This window comes from Chiloscyllium punctatum, chromosome 2 (genome assembly GCF_047496795.1).
Source record: "Chiloscyllium punctatum isolate Juve2018m chromosome 2, sChiPun1.3, whole genome shotgun sequence".
NCBI lineage: Eukaryota > Metazoa > Chordata > Chondrichthyes > Orectolobiformes > Hemiscylliidae > Chiloscyllium > Chiloscyllium punctatum.
The window spans coordinates 47,870,145-47,888,093 of NC_092740.1; the positions used below are offsets into that span (position 1 = coordinate 47,870,145).

General features: G+C 41.2%; 1 protein-coding gene across 1 annotated transcript in view; it reads right to left on the reverse strand.

Annotated features, from left to right (window-relative positions):
* Positions 1–5,685: 5,685 nt before the first annotated feature.
* The window catches only part of dhfr (dihydrofolate reductase), a 42,209-nt gene continuing 29,945 nt past the window's right edge, over positions 5,686–17,949 (reverse strand). The window contains exons 5-6 of the mRNA XM_072582309.1: positions 9,657–9,772; positions 5,686–6,806 (exon numbers count right to left, since the gene is read on the reverse strand). Of these exons, the coding sequence (XP_072438410.1) occupies positions 6,722–6,806; positions 9,657–9,772 (201 nt within the window). The 3' untranslated portion in view covers positions 5,686–6,721. The remainder of the gene's footprint in view (positions 6,807–9,656; positions 9,773–17,949) is intronic.

Sequence of the window (17,949 nt, forward strand, 5' to 3'; positions counted from 1 at the left end):
ACCTGTGTTCTCAAGGATCCATGTATAAATAGCAATAGATGCTCAAATGAGTCACAAGATGGCATGTTTTGACTGATCTGTGCCTTGACCTTTGCAGATCATCAGACCTTGTTTTCCTTTGTTCTATGAACTATCCCTCAAGTAAATAACTCCCTATCTTGATCAAAATAGCAGACACATCCAGTTCCGCATCAGTTTCACAAATCATAATTGAAACCTCTTTACTTTTCACCTCCAATGGGAAAATCTGGCTCTATTCTTTCAGAAAATGCTGTTGGAGGACCATTTGTAATTTTAAAATGGGAGAGGCCAAGGATAGATCCTTGGGGTCACCAAAGGTAACAGAGTGGGAGCAGGAAGATGATCCATTGCAGGCAACTCTCTGGCTTTGATTAGATAAGTAGGAAAGAAATGAAGTGAATGCAGTCCACACAACTGGCTGTTAGTGTGCAGATCGGTAAAACAGATAGTTGCATTGCAGTTATAATTTAACACAGAGAAATGTAAATACATTACTATGCAGGTATAGCACGTTATCAGAAATCGCTGATAATAGGATGCTGGCCTTTATTAGGAGAAGAATTGAGATATAAGTTTCAGTTATGCAGGATACTAGTGACACCACATCTTGAAAACTGAAACTGTTTTCTTCTCTCATGGGGTATGGGTGTCACTGGCTGGGCCAGCATTTATTGCCTGTCCTATTTGCTCTTGAGAAGGTGGTGGTGAGCTGCCTTCTTGAACCACTGCAGCCCCCTGTTCTGTAGGGAGATCCACAATATCAGGGAGGGCATTCCAAGATATTGTCCCAATGACCGTGAAGGAACAGCAATATATTTCCAAGTCAGGATGTTGAGTGGCTTGGAGGGGAACTTGCAGAGGATTGTGTTTTCACTATTTCTGCTGCCACTGGTCCTTCTAGATAGCCATGGTCATGGGTTTGGAAAGTGCTGTCTCAGGATCTTTGGCGAATTACAACAGTGCATCTTGTAGATGGTACACATTGTTGCTACTGAGCTTCAGTGGTGAAAGGTCTGGATGTTTGTGGATGTGGTGCCAATCAGGTGGGCTGCTTTGTCCTGAATGATATCAAGCTTCCTGAGTGGTGTTAGAGCTGCTGTCATTCAGCCAATTGGGGATGTATTCCATCACACACCTGGCTGTGCCCTGTAGATTGTGGACAGGCTTTCCGGGAGTCAGAAGATGAGTTACTTGCTGTAGTACTCTTAACCTTCCACTTGTTCTTGTAGCTGCTGTATTTATATGGCTAATCCAATTGAAGATGGTGATTTCCTGGCATTTGTGTGGCATGAATTTGACTTGTCCCGATCTTGTTGCATTTGAACATGGACTGCTTCAATATCTGAGGAATTGTGAATGGTGCTGAATATTGTGCATTTAACAGTGAATGTACCACTTCTGACCTTACGATGGAGGGAATGTCATTGATGCTGCAGCTAAAGATAGTTAGGTCTAGAACACCACCGTAAGGAACATATGCAGAGATGTCCTGGAACTGAGATGACTGACCTCCAACAACCACAACCAGCTTCCATTGAGCCAGGTATGTCTCCAACTAATGGAGAGGACCCCCCATTCCCAGTGATTCCAGTTTTGCTAGGGCTTCTTGACGTTACACTCGGTCTAAATACAGCCTGATGTTAAGGGAACAAACTCTTGTCTCACCTCTGGAATTCAGCTCTTTTGTCAATGTATGAATCAAGTCTGCGATGAGGTCAGAAAGTGAGTGGCCCTGGCAGAACCCAAACTGGGCATCAATGCTTTTTATTGGTAACATTATAACTAATGATCGAGTGGAAGATGAAGAGCTGGTGAACAATCACCAGGCACAAAATGCTAACTCTGCTTTCTCCCCATAGATGGCTGCCAGTCCCGCAGAGTTTCACCAGCAATTTCTGTTTTTGTTTCTGATAGGGCATGACAGGGTGGATGGAAATAAAATGCTTCCCTTAGCTGGTGATTCCAAAACAAAAGGATATGACAGCAGGATAAGGTGTAGGCCATTTAAAACAGAAACAAAGGGATTTCTTCATCATGCAGGTGATGAATTTTGAGAAGTGACAATAATTCTGTAGGTTTTAAGTTACTTCTGGATAAGACTAACAGTCATCCTTGGGTGAAAGTTTTAATTTGAGGGAAGGTTACCTCTTGTATAATTAGGTAGGAAGTGGGGAACGCAGACTGGGGACAGCTATTGGAGGACAAATCCATGTGAAAATCTTTTAAAGGCCAGTTTATTGGAGGTCAGGACTAGCATGTTCCTGTTGAAACAAAGGATAAAGACAGCAAGATTCAGGCACCTTGGTTGACGAGAAAATTTGAGAGTTTAATAAAAAAGGGAAAAGGAGGCATACGTAAGGTTTAGTAAACTGTAGACAGACAGAGCTCTCGAAGAGTACAAAGGTAACAGGAAAGAATTCAAACAAGGAACTAGGAGGGCTATAAAGGAGCCATGAAATGTCTTTGGCCAACAGAAGAAAAATCCCCAAGGTTCTTTATATACAGTCTATTCTGCTATAATGTGCGTCCATTCAACGTGATTTGGCTTTAACACAGTTGAAGAATTTAGACCATTATTTGTAGAACTTGAACTTTCCTTACTTGTACTGGCTATAATGTCATTCTGGTCTCATTCGTTTAAATGGTGCAAGTATTGCCCAATTTTCCTATAACACGAGATTGCAAGAGAGCAGAACTATTACGTTACATCAAAACCCACTGTATAAGAAGCAAGAAGATAGCTAGGGAAAGGGTAGGCTACCTCAAGGACAAAGGAGGGAATTTATGCATGCAGCCAGAGGAAGTGGAACGAGCACTGCATCAGTAATCACAAAGGAGGGCAATGTGGATCATAAGTTTTGGGAAGGGTTTGTTGATATTCTAGGTCACAGCAACATAAAAAAGGTATGGGGTATCTTGGAAAGCATTAAGGTGGACAGGTCCCCAGGTACTGGTGGGATCGATCCCGGAATGCTGAGGGAGGCAGGTGAGGAAACTGCTCAGGCCTTGTACAAAATCTTTGTATCCTCTATAGGCACAAGAGAGTTCCCAAAGGACTGGGGAACAGTCGTTTTTCCTCTACTTAAGAACAGTAACAGGGCTTATCTGGGAAATTACAGGCTGGTGAGCCATACATCAGTAGTAGGGAAATTATTGTAGAAGATTCTTAGGATTTACTCATAGTTGGAAAAATATGGACTTATTAGTGATAGGCAGCATGGCTTTGTGTAGTCAAATGTTCCTTTCATAGCAGCTGCAGAGTACTTTATAGGATTAGGGTAAACAGCAGTGATCATGGTCCACATCAAAACCAATCACATAGGGTTAAAGAAAATAGGATCCTGCAGGCAGATTTAAAGGAGCTAGGAACAAGGCTAACAAGTATGACCTATTTCTGTGCACATTCTTAAGCTGCTGAGGTAATTAACTCTAGAAAGCGGCTATCTTAATAGCTAGATGCATCAGGGAGGTGAACTGCCAGACACAAAAAAAATCTGAAAACATTCTGTGACAAGAAATTATGTACATTTTATAGCACAAAGCGACAAGGTTACTGCAGTGCAAGGCATTGGAAAATGACAGCACTTTCAAAGATCTGTGGTGACATGCTGACATTTCAAGTGGCTGTAAGTGAAAAAGCACTGAGATTAATGCAGGTAGCCTCATTTCTGAAACCTAAATGTAATAGCTGTGTGACCTGCCTAGGATCCTGAGTTTCAGCTACTTTATTACAAAAATACAGAACACAAATCTTTCAGAAGCATCCAATGATACTGTTGTGTGAGTGTGTTGGGGATAGGGTATGGAATGACAGTGATCAACAGAGGAGGGAAGGGAAGAATGGGGGTGTGAGTGAGTGAGTGAGAGAGAGAGAGAGAGAGAGAGAGAGAGAGATAGAAAAAAAGCAGGAAAGGAAATGACAGAGAAAGAAAGGGAGGGACAGAAAGAAAGACAGCCCATAGTTACTGAAGTGGAGTTCTAACAGAGATGTTACTGAGGAGTGAATGGATGTGAGGAGCACCTCTCCCCATCTCCCCAACCTCTATACATTTACTTTGTGAGACCACAATGGCAGAAGACAGATCACAGGGAATGGATAGTTCTTCACAGGATCATAAAGAGAGGTTCAGCAAAGGAAGCTGCAATGGAGAAGGGCAGGAAGGCCCACCACATGGTGACGATTGCTGCTTCAGATCACCTTGGTGTTAACAGGGTGACAATGGCCTTCACCTTCAGCAGGGCCATAGAGTGCCAGCGGGTGGTGTAGGAAGCAGAATTTCCTCAGGCCGTGCTTTGGCAGTAGGAGAAGGGGGAGGGCTCATCTTTCAGGTCCAGTGCCATCATGGCAACCAGCAGCAGACCCGACTGTCAAAGGGCGAGACAGAGAGAGGCTTCCCAACACACTAGACCTTGACAACAAGTGAGGCAGTTAAACTGAGCATCCCAAGAAAACTCTCATCAGGCAAGTTTGTAATCCGAAGGGGAAAATGGACATTTATTCTCCAGTGTTCCTTCTCCCTAGTCATGTCCACAGAATCTCTACAATGTGGAAGCAGGCCAATTGGTCAACTGAGTCCACACTGACCCTCCGAAGATCATCTCACCCAGATTCACACCCTCTTCCCCCCTCAATTGTATGCCTGTATTTCCCATGGCTAATCCATCTAGCCTGCACACTGTGGGTAATATAGCATTGCTACTCCACTTAGCCTGCACATCATTTGGACTGTGGGAGGAAATTGGAGCACCTAAAAGGAAACCCACGCAGACACTGGGAGGATGTCCAAGATTCACAGTCACATAGGAATCGAATCCAGGCCTCTGGTGTTGAGGCAGCAGCTAACCACTGAGCCAGTGTGTCACCTGCGGCAATTCAAAAAAAAAATTCATAGCTAGTATCTGCTATATATTTTCCTTGACCAAATATTCTCGCCATGTTGTGGTCACCTCTTATTTTTCCTTTCTTAAATTATCATCTAGAATACCGACTCCAACTCTATCAAACATGGCCTCCCTTTCTCCTTCCCTCAATTGCTGGTCCAAATAGACTCTGTCACTGGAGGAGCAGCAAGCATAAGACACAGGAAGAACCGGAGATCGGAGCAGCTGCTCTGAATCTACTCCGCTGACCCACCACAAACCTGCAGGGAATTCCTGTTCTCGCAGATGAAGTTTTCATGACAGCAATTTTTAAAAACAAACTCTGGTAGGGAGACTGCAGATGGATTCATAAAACATCAGATTTTACAGGAAAAAGTCAGAAATCGGCCAAAGGGTAGAAATTTGTTATCCCAGATGCACAGCAGTGACCCCATCTGCTGCTGGTTCTTCCAACAAACAGCACCTATTACTCCACGATACAAGAAGCATCCTGCAATTCCTGCATAGAAGAGGATGTGCATTTGAGAAGACTGCAGTGGGTTGCTATGCCTGTTAACTAATTGAACAGAAATGAGTGGATAGAGGATATTATTTATATGGACTTCTGGACAGCATTGTAAAACTCTCTCATAAAAAAGGCTGATAAAAGTAGAAGTGATTTAACTGGAAGTAAGTTATTGATGTGGTTAGGAATTTGGCTGGAAATATGGACTGCTAGTTGCGGGCAGTTCCATATACATAATTCAAGTGTCATGATGAAGTACAGAAAACAATCAAAAGAGGTTAATGGAACAATGCTGTTTATATTTAAAGTATTAATATTTCAAAGCAGTAGAAGTTGTGCTTCATCTATACAAATTCCTAGTCAGGGTTAAAATCACAACCGCATGCTGGAATACTGAGACCGTGGGCTGTTTTGTTGTGAAAACAGAAGGGTGCTGTGCCTTAGCCAAAGAGGCACCAGATCCCCAGTTCCTGAAGTCCTGGCCTTGAATCCAGTAGCCACCAGCAAAGGACCAATAAGGGTGATGTGAGAAAATAAAATAAAATGCCAAAAAAACTACAAGAAAGATATGAATTGTAATTACAGAGTTCTGTGGCCTCAGAATATCACAAACTGTTAGTCACTGTTGTAAAAGGAAACCCAGTAATTTGGAATTCTCTAACCTATATCATTGCATCTGTACCAATATCCCAAGGAGTGTAGCAGTGAAAAGAAGATGCCCACCACCACTTTGTGTATGGAACTACGATTGACAAATGTAGCCTTGCTAGTACTGTCTATCATAACAACAAAATAAACGACTAGGAGAGGCCTCCAATGTCTTTATCATCAGTGATTTGCACGATAAATTACATTCAGTAACTAATTTTGCAAAACACATTTAATAGCACAATAGCTCATTTACTAATCACGGCTGCCATATTCCCAAATATTTCAAAGGTTTGCTTCCTAAACTAGGGGTGAAATTTAATCTGACCCATTGGAACTTGAAGTGATATTCCAGTGTTCCTGCTGATCTTGGAGGTCTGGTGCTCAGACCAAGCACACTACTTTAGCTTAGTTGGTATTGAGCTTTGTTAGTGTTAGTTGAGTCACACCTGGATCAAGTGAGTTTCATATAGTGCCTCCCCAAGATGTTCATGGTATGGGATCTGATGATGGTTATCATTACCACAGTGCTCTTCAGAATGATTAATTTCTTGATTGAGATTCTTCCTTACGTGGCCTTCCATTGTGAAGGCCAGATCACATAGTTCAAGCTTTAGACATTTCAGAAACAAAATTTAAAACTCCATGTGTCTAGAATTTCTTTAGCTATGCTTGTGCAATCCTTTCATACACCTCAAATTTATATTGGATCCCATTGTCTTCCTGAACATCAACAGGAACATCAGGGAATCTGTGTAAAAACACAAAGATAATTCAGCTTGATTCATGACAATTTAAAGCTTTACAAAATAAAAAAAAGTGTAGACTTCAAAAGGGAAGCCAACTAACCATTCACAACTTGTCTATAATCTCAATTCATGCAAACAAAGCAGTACAACTGTCCCTGTCTTAGAGAGACAACCTCTACCAGAACAAGTTACATTTCAGAAAAAAATTGATCAAGATTACCTCTTAGGTTCTTTTCTGAATTCAGGGAGCCAGTTTTGTTTTATTTTCAAGATGTGAATATTAGTATAGAGTGGTGGAAACATCTTCACTTCTTGGATTTGTCTCAACACGGAGCGCTCATAGATCAGGTACAGCAGTGAAACGTACATCGCTCCCTCTACTGTATCAACATAACATTGTTCCAATTGCTATCAGTAATTATACTGTGAACTCAATGAGACTGCCAATTCAATGAGAAACAAGCCTAACATAGCCAATACTTCTGGGCTGTAGTCTCATTCATATTTTCAAACAGCACGGAGAGCACTCAACAACTGGTGAGCCGACTGATAAAGAAATGCAGGCAGAAGTCACATTGGTCATGTGACCTGGTAACATGAGACCGGATATCACATGGTCATGTCACATAATTAAACTGTCCTGGAGTAATTCCAATCAAAAGTGGAAGCCCTAGGTATAGCTCACAAATGGAGATGATGATGGAAAGAAATGGTGAAGAATAAGAAGTTCAAAGACCCAGAAGAATTTACAGGCAGAGGGAAATCAAAGGCAGGGAGATGAAAAAATGAAGGATGGTAGGAACTTTTATTCTACCAGTAACTGTAACATTCTGAAATTGTTTAATTAAACCCTCAGATTTCCCCACTCATTGACAGTCTGCCATTGGTGTTAAGTTCAGATATGTTATCAACAATAAAAAAGTAATTATCTAACCTCTTGATGTTTATCTTAAGTAATGGGATTATCTTGCAGTCAAAAGAATGTTCAGCAGCCTGATCAAATCTTTCTCCTTTAGATACTCACCAATGGTCAAAAGGTGACAACTCTGAACTCAATCTCAATCACAACATCTCAGACTTTAAAACCAGGCAGTACAAACTGACAGATCCAAATAGAGAGAATGCTCATATGGGCAGATTTGGAGATGCTGGTGTTGGACTGGGGTGTACAAAGTTAAAAATCACACAACACCAGGTTATAGCCCAACAGGTTTAATTGGAAGCACACTAGCTTTTGGAGCGACGTTCCTTCATCAGGTGAGCAACGCTCCAAAAGCTAGTGTGCTTCCAATTAAACCTGTTATAACCTGGTGTTGTGTGATTTTTAACAAATGGGCAGAGGCTAGGTAGTTCAGGACTAACTGTTCTAAACTCAACTCAACAACAATGCTATTAGGAGTAAGTTATTGCAGATGCTCAAATCAGTACTAAAAACAAAAAAATGCTGGAGATCCCAGCGGGTCAGGCAGCATCCATGGAAAGACAGCACGCTAATGCTGAGTCTAGGTGACTCTTCATCAGAGCTGTAGGCTCAAAACGTTAGCTTACTCTGTCTCCACAGATGCTGCCTGACCCACTGTGATTTCCAGAATTTTTTATTTTCATTGCTACACCACTTTCTGGTCTCGATCTTAATAGAAATGGTTTTCAGTGAATAGAAATTATAATATAGAAAGAAGTCATTTAACTCTTAGTGCTAGCATGTTCACTCTCCTCACATTCCCCTCTTTCCAGATTCTTTCAATTATGTATTCCATTTTAAATATCTTCTAATTTCTACGTCAATGACCACTACTGGTAAAGTGTCTCATAGACTAAAGCTTTCAGTTGAAAAGTCTTTTTTTTCAATCAATTTCTGTCCCCTATCCACTCAACAGTAGGAACATTCTTGCACTAGCTATCCACAGTGAAGCCCCATGGTTTCACTCGCTTCCTCACAGAACACGCCTCAGAGTGTAGTTGCACCAGCTGTGCAGGAAAAGCTGGGCCCTACCCATTTCCCCATGCTCTACCTCATAAGAACAAAAGAAATAAGAGTACTCTGCCTGGCAAGACTGCTCCACCTTCGATTCTGACCTGAGTCTGCAATTGCACTTCACTGCTCACTCCCCATTTTCCTAAGTTCCCCAAGAGACTAAAAATCTGTCCATCTGAGCATTAAACATATTCAATAATGGCCAATTCACTGGCACAGAGAATACCAACAATTCACAAACTTTTCAGTTAAGACATTATCCTTCATCTCAGTCTTAAAATTGCCATTCCTTTACTGAGTCTGAGATCTGGTGTTCTAGGCTCCCCAGCCAGGCGACGCAATCTCTCAGAGTCTACCCAATCAAATCCCTTCAGAATCTTGTATGTTCCAGTGAGATCACCTCTCCTTATTACAAACTGCAGAATGTTTAGGCCCAACTTATACTGCCTCTCATCATAAGACGACCCTCTCATTCCCATTCGCCCAATCCTCCACTCTCTTATATTTGATCTGAAGAACCCTAGTTAAGAAGCACCTTATAGCATTTGGTGTTGTGGCATTTTCCAGGTATTAAATTCTGAAATGACACTTGTTAGCAAGCATGGAAATCGGCAGATTGAAAAGGCCCCAAACTGCAGAAAGACCTCCTTAGCCCCAATGTTATTTCTACCTTAAGCTGAACTTCAAATCATTCATTGTATCTTTATAACTATAATCAAGAACTGTTCAGGTTGAATATAGAATTGTATCTTAGTTGCGAATTGTAAATTTCTGTCACATAGTTTTCTGAACAGCACTCCAACAGCAATTGCCTAATTTAAGGAAGAAGTCTGTTATAAACTATTCAGTAGCAGAATTTTGCAACAGAATGACTTACTTAGGAAGGAGTTTGAACTGATTTAAGTTGATCTCCGGTAAGAAGGTATCACTTTCAAAGTCCTGAAGTACACGAGTCACGAAAAGCCGATGTGACATTGGACTTCCCATGGCCTCCTGGGGAAATGAAATTACAAAATGAACAAAGAACATGGTTTTGCCTCTTAATTATTAACTTTCAGCCTTCATCCCTCAATCGTCATTAAAACTGAATCTGTTCTTTGTCACATTACTGTTTGTGGAAGCTTGCTCTGCAGTTCAATGTTGTAGGGAATGAAGTGACTAATAAATCTAAGTATATCATTGGCTGGAAAGTGCTTTTGATGAGACGAAAGACATTAAAGACTGCATACAACATTTAAATCTCTGAACAAAAATGGCAAAAATACATGTAACCGGATCAAAATGTGACTGCTTCTTTTCTGGGCAGTATTACTTCTTGTAGAACAACTATTCCTGATAACAGTTGTATACGCAAATGCATCTGTCTCCAACAGAATTAAAATAAGACTGCACAAAATAAATGAAAAATTTGCCCAGAATAAAATCAAGTTTCTCTGCTTCTCCTTTTTAAGACAGCTTGGCAACTGTCTATCAATCTTTTCAAAAGAGAACCATCCTAGAGTTCTGTTTGGAGTGACTTTATGCTTATAGCTGGAGACAAAGCATCTTTTTTGTTTTTTTGGATTCAGTTCAACAGATTTATCTAGCTCATTAAACTGTAAGCTTTTGTGGAATTTTTTTTTAAAGGGGAAATACTGCCAATCTTGTCCCTAGCCAGTGAGACACTGTATCTCCAACATTGTTCATCCTTGCACACTCAGAGACAGCTTGTATTTTCAACGAAATTGACTTCAGTAGTTCGGTTTTGAAACTTGCATCCATCACTTGAAATTGAATCTAGGCGGTTTTACAGATTAAAGAAGAGGGTGTTGACCAAGTTTCCACCTCTCAGGGCACAAAAGCAAACAATAATGCACAGTTTTACCAAACTGCTGACAAACCTTATTGATAGTTCTGAATATGGAGCCACTATGTTTAATTAAGTGATACAAGCACTGAGTGACAAAAATTTCTCAGAATGTACAACAAACCTGGAAGGAATGACAGCTGAGACTATAGGAACCAAGATTACATTAATATTTGTTCTTTATGCTTAATATCTAGAAATACAGTCAAATGCATTAGATAAATTAATGAATAAAATGCAAATGGGATTAGAAGCAAATATTCTGCTTCCAGCAGGCACAATGTTTCACGTTCTAGAAAACATTCCTATTCCAACATGAACAAACACAGACTTTTTGACCATCTGTTTATCTGGTGTTTGTAGGACCTTGCTGCACATAAATTGCTGCATTTGCTTATGTAACAGTAAATGTATTTTTAAATTATATCATTGATAAACCATTGGAATCAGAAAAAACCCAACATCTTTTATAAATGCTAGCTTTCTTTTTACAAAAACTGAGGTCTTGGACAAAGTGATCAAATAAAAAATTCTTGGTTGAAGTCACCAAAATCATAGACATTGCAAATAACAAGAAACCGCACACCAGAAACAAAGGAACAATAACAGATCTTTTAGACATCTCGGCTAATGAGACTTTTGACAATCTTCTCAGAAATTTACAGCATGGAAGGAGGCAATTCAGCCCACTGAGACTGCTATCTTATAAGCAGCCATCCAGCCTAATCTCACTTCCCAGTTTTAGGTCAGTGGTCTTGTAGATTATGGCACTTTAAATACTTTTTTATAATGTCACAAGCACATGTATTAGGTAGCATTGCTGAAAATCAACGAGTATTTATAACGTTCGGTCAGACGTTCCCAGGTCTTGTGTTCTATGCTTCGTCTAAGAAACTGAGGTCTCACATATACCTTCATGGCCATCCATCTATCCGGCCACTTTGCCAAGATTGTGGCTGTGCACTTCAAGGTCCCTCTATTCCTTTGGACTTCTCGGTATTTTTCATTCATTATGATTTCCATTGCTTACCTAGTCTTTGGGAAGGTTGCAAACTGCACTTAATGCTGATTCCATGCGTTCCTGGAAAATTGGTGGTGGATGGGTGGGGAAGCTACAGTTTGTACCGTTGCATTCCTGGTCATGAAGTTGCTTCATCAAGGTGGGTTGGTCTTGAGGATATAACAGTGATATGTACACAAGTTAGGATGCGGTGACAATTATGGTTCAATAAGGAAGAATACCTAATTGAAGAAGAACACTAATGCTCTGGAGAGACTACAGTCAACAAAAAGACGGTACTTCACGAGTCAGGAAATTAAAAAAAGGATTTATTTGGGAAGAATAGGCTCAAAGTTCCCCAAACTAGACCAAAAAGCACAGAGCAAGAGCTAGTACAGGAAGGGTAAACAGGAGCAGCCGTAGGCCATTCAGCCTTTCAAACCTGTTCTGCAGAGGATGGAGATGCAGGCAAGTACAACTTCAAAAGGCTAATAGGCACACAGGGCAGGAGTGTCCTCTCTCTGGGTGGGGTGGAATGGGGGAGGTGACAGGAAGAGTAAGCAATGCAGCACAGACGAAAAGTCCCTGACTCAACAGAGGAATGGGAGCCCTCTCTAACATGCCACCAATTAAAAGTTCTCAAGTGGTCAATTAATGCACATCTAAAAGGGCCCCAAGCTGCCACCACTGCCCATTGCCTTCCTGGTATGAAAACCAGAGCAGCTTGACCACAAGGTTGTGCATTGAGTGAACCTCCATAAGCTCCAGTCAGGGGCTAAACAGCAGCATGGAGGGGAAGAAAACCATCCCACCTTGCCTCAAATCCCTCTCTCAGTATAAAACAGATCGATGGACCTCCTCACTATTGCAGCCCTTATTGCTGTGCAGCCTGGTTCGCCTGCAATGATCTCCCATTCCCAAGAGGCTGATCAGAAGGCCAGGATATCAGTGCTGAGGCACCTGACACAGAAACCCACTAGACTGCTCTGCAATGGCTGCTCAGAGTTCGATCTAGCAGCTTTCCTGTTGCCGGTGTTGAGGGTGTGTGTCTGTATGGTTTAGTCACCTCTGAAGACCACTGGGAACCATACTTCACACAAAGAGCACCAAATCTTGGCTGTGGAGTAGGTTACAATGGTGAAACTATTAAGGTGAGGCACAGTATTGAGAATAATGGTGACGACTGAAACAAAAATCAATCACAGACATGTGGACCCTAGACGTCATTTCTCTTTCTTAAAAACCTTTGACGCCAGACACCTTCAAAAAGCATGTCCACACAATTAACCTTTGGCAAGATGTGTATTATTCAGTTGATGAGATATGGTCCATTGCACAGTCAGCAATATAAACTATTTTGATTCCAGTAGAAATTCTAGAATTATTCCATACAAAATATAAAAGGTGTCTTGTTTGTAAACTTATGCTGCATTTGTGGTACAAAATCACAAAAGAAAGTGTCTGTGATAAAAATGCAGAGTGGGGAGAATCTCAGTCAGCAAACCTGGGTCTGAGCTTTTCAGTCACTCTGATTGGTGATGCTGGTCCCAGTCACTCTCTGCCCCGGCCTCTCGCAGTGTTCCTATGAAGGTCAAACACAATCATGGGATCCAACTTTGCAGCCTTCTGGACTCATTTGAAGTAATTTTATATTGTAACCCCTAATGCGGTTTTGGTTGTTTTCCTTCCCATTTCCTTTGCTCTAGGAGTGCAATGTCATTTGGGATCCTGATATCCAAGAGTCTTGCTTTTTTTCTTACTTAGCCCATTACCACACCCCTTCACTTTTAAACCATGAAACAGTTTGTCATTTAATTTCTCTTGTCTGCCACACAATCGTAACCTTTCCCTATTGTGGGGTTACCTCCCCAGACCCCATTCACATTCTCAGAACCTGATCCATTTCTAACTTTTTCCAGGTCTGATGAAATGTCATGGATCTATTACATTAAATGTTCCTTCATCCCACAGATGGTGCTCAACTTCTGACCCATTTGTGTTTCTGGTATATCGGAAGTTTTACCAAGAGAAAAGCTTTTCTCCAAAAATAAAAGGTTCTGTCTGTGCATTGTAACAAAATGTTCAATTTATTCTCAATAAAGGTAATTTCATTACATGAAGCAAAAAGAGGGAGCGATCTCCTACAACTAATCAAACTTCTTTCAGCCTGTTGGTTAGTGTTGAACTGGAGTGTAAATGGAGTATTCCATCACGATTGTGACTTGTGCCTTGCTACTACAAAACTCAAACATTGCTGAAGGGTTTTGTTAGCGTGAGGATGACAATAATTAGTCAACCTTAGTTCTCAGGTGGGCAGGAACACTTTGGTCAGGGTCGTGCTGTGGAAGCATAATAAAGACCAACAGTCTCTACAATCCTTTTTTTTCTGGCAAAAAGGTACAATATATGTACAACTTGCATCTGGAGGGCATTTGGCTGGCTATATAAATGCCGGGGCGGGGGGGGGGGGGAAGATTTGGAGGGATGTGGGCTGGGTGCTGGTAGGTGGGACGGGATTGGAATGTCTGATTGGCGTGGACAAGTTGGACAAAAAGGGTCGGTTTCCATGCTGTACATCTTTATGGCCTTGCTTCAGTCACCCAAGTGTAAAAGCAAATGCATCAACCAGAGATATAGCACACGCTGGTGTGGTGCAGCTAACAATAGCTGTTAAAGTTATGCTGCCTTCAAAGGCTGCCTCTTCTCCTTTTCCTTGCAACTCCCACACTGTCTTTGAAATGGCATTGAAAGAGCTGAAGTCTAGTAGTTACGTCCTTTGTGACTGCTTCTTTCTGACTCACATCTGAGATTATTCTTCTGCTTTTAATTCTCGGATAATATCAAATCAATAGGGCTTGCTCTCAGACAGCTGAACTTTTCTGTAGTATTGTCCTTCTAGGAGAAAGTGAGGACTTTGTCTTTTGTCCTTCCAAAGGAATTAATAGCTTACCAGGTTTGATTCCGCGCAGCTTTAAACCTAACTAGAATCAATTCCTTTGGGTTTTCAAATCAATTTATAATTTGAAAAACATCATCCTGCGCTCCAAGTTGAATTTTCTTTTCCTTATGGAGCATTCATTTATTTTCCTCTAGTATCTGACACTGGTGCTAGTTCCACTTAAAGGCACTCTCAAGGTTTCATTATCAATGTTAATAAAACCCACTCCTTCACGAGGCTCTCGCCCCCTCCCCCTACATCCCCAGTGATCAAGGTTTGGATTTTTCTCTCTATCTCCAGAGCTCTGCAAAACTAATGGCAAACAATGGTTTTATTGGTTAGCTTTACTGATGGACACTTTTCAAACAATCATTATGTTAATTATTCATTTAATCTATTGGTGAAGTAATGGCAGTACATTGGAAAATGATAACCTAATCAAGCAGAGTCAACATGATTCCATGAAAATGAAATTGTCTTGGACTAAATTTAGAGTTTTTCAAGCAAGTCTCAAACAGAGTGGATAGAGGGAGCCAGTAGATGTTTTGTGTTTGGTCTTCCAGAAGGCACTTCGCAGAAGTGTAAGTCATAAGATAAGTGCTGGACGTTATATAGAAGGTATGCACAGTATTAGCTCATGGGGAAGAAAAAAAAAACAGGTGGGAAGAAGAGATTCTCTCTCAGATTGGGAACCTATAATCAGTGAATTCCTCAGGGACCAGTGCTGTGATAGCACTTGTTTATGATATATATTCATGACGTGGAGGAAGGAAACAAATGTACTATAGCCAAATTTGTAGACAATACAAAAATGGAAAGGGAGGTTGTGAGGAGGATATAAATACTATCCAGACAGATATTGACAGTGGGAAAAAGTTTGACAAATGGAGTATAATGTGGGAAAACGTGGAGTTGTTAATTTTGAACAAAAGAACAGAATATTAATTAAATAGAGAAAAACTGCAGAAAGCTGTAACACAAAGGGACTTGGGGATACTTGTTTCTGAAATGCAGAAAGCTAGCACAGATTACAGCAGGTAATTAGGAATACTAATGGAATGGTGGCTCTTATTTCAAGGAGGTTGGAATATAAAAGTAGGAAAGTTTTACTTCAATTGTCCAAGGTGCTGGTAAGACCACATTTGGAGTACCAAAAGTAGTTTTAGTCCCCTAATATAAGGAAAGGTATCATTTCATTGGAGGCAGTTTAGGAAAGGTTCACAAGGATGATCCCTGGTATGAAGGGATTGTCCGATGAGCAAAGGTTAAACAGGATACACCTCTACTCACTGGAGTTTAGAAGAATGAGAAGTGATTTCATTGAAAAACACAGCATTCTTAAGGGGCTTGATAGAGTGAACTCTGAGAGGATGCTTCCCCTCGTGGGAGAATCCAGGACCAGAGGGCATACTCTCAGTAGAAAGGGGCACCAATTTAAGACTGAGATGAGAAGGAATTTCTTCTCTCAGAGAATGTCTTTGGAACTCCTTGTTACAGAGAGCTGAAGGACCAGAGTCCTTATGTATATTTAAGGCTGAGACAGATTGATCTTTGATCTGTAGGGAAATCGGTGGTTGTGGGCAAAGGGCAGGAAAATGGATATGAAAAATCTCGGAACAGCCACGATCCTATTGAATGGCAGAGCAGGTACGAGGGGCCGAGTGGTCTACTGCTGTCCCCATTTCTAATGGTCTCGATGATCAAGTTATCGCTTTACTATTTTTTCATGAAGTTTATGTTTACTGTTCTTTAAAACCTTATTTTTTCCAAAATTTGCTCACTGTCCCTCCAAACAAGAGAAAGATCTTGAGTGGGTTTTCCCAGTAAAACAGCTTGGTTAACTCTGTCGCAGAACTAACCCTCACACATTGCCAGTCTTTGTTGTAGCTCTGCAAGTTCACTACCCTCAACAGCCCAACCAATTTATTTTTGCAAAGATTGATTACTCCCAATTGCAACACTCCCAGAGGCACTGGTTTCTAGGTCATCATGACTCTATATGACAGCCCTCTGCAAGCCCCTTGCATCTTTCATATAAAACCACATCGATGTCATCATGGGAACAGCTTTTCTTGCTTGTTCATTAAAAATTGCCTAAATGACAAACAAAAATTCTCATAATGTGGTCTCCCTGCAATATAATAGGACTATTTACATTTCTTCTTTCAACTCAAGATTAAGATCAAATATTGTATGTGTTAAACAAGGCATAAAGCAATTAGAAGGTGGGTGAATGGTGGGCTGTTTATAGTAAGAGCTGCAGCTGTTTGAATTACAAACTCTATTCTCCCAAGAGCGTGTTGGTGTCACGGAGCTTCCTCTGCTGGGAGTAGGAGCAGAGCTTCCTCTGACACAGCAGGAACTCAGGCACAAAGGCCCCAGAAGTGTTTCTATCTGCCAACCTGCAAAGCCTTTGACCCATGACCTTGAATTTCTGATTAAGTGCTCTAATGGACAGCATTTACTGTGAGAATACTAAATTTGCAAAACTCACTCAATTAATTCACAAACCATTGATTGAGCATGAAAACACTGCATTTATTTTGTTGTCTTATACTCATCATCAGAATAATACCTGAAGTCATCACTAACTGCATTTTAAAAGGATGAAGGATTTTGAAAACTGGTGAATCCGATATTAAAGAGTGACCACTTTCCAATCAATTAGATACTATCATACTAAATGTGGTAGGAGCAAACATATTTGTTTTCCCTGTGGGCTTCAGGACTAGGCGGTGCTCTGCCTGAATGGGCTGAGGATGTGGCTAGGTGTTGAGCTCACCTTCCATTTTAGGATGGGAGCAGTTTTTAATGAGGGCTGAAGGATCATGAGGAAGTTCTTCAGCCTGTGAGCAGCTTCAAATTGTCACTGTAGGTAACTGAGGGAAAGGGTAGCCTGAGGTGGACCTCTCCAGCTTTTTTAAATGAAGGAAATAGTCACTGCAACTGGGCCATAATTGTACGTAGGGAGGTTCACAGAGGCACAGAAGGATATGAGCACAGAACCCTCAACAGGGCACCCTGACAGGAGGATAAGGTACTAAGCCTGCTGGGAGAACACAGCACCCCAAACGTCCCTGAACCCTGGTCTGCTGCTGGGTAACCCAGCCAAGGGCTGCAAGTTTCCCTACTTCCTCAGGAAACCGGAATCACAAAGCCATTACAATGCAGGTGGCGGCCATTAGGCCCATCATGCCTGCACCAGTGCAATTACCTAGTGCCATACATCAGCTTTTTCCCCAAATCCAATGCCAAATTAAATGGCTCAAATGAACCTGCTTCCACCAAGTTGCCAGGCAGCAAGTTCTACCCTGTAATCACTCACTGTGTGGAAACGTTGCTTCTTATGTTACCCCTCATTTGCATATCATTCTAAAAATTCCAGT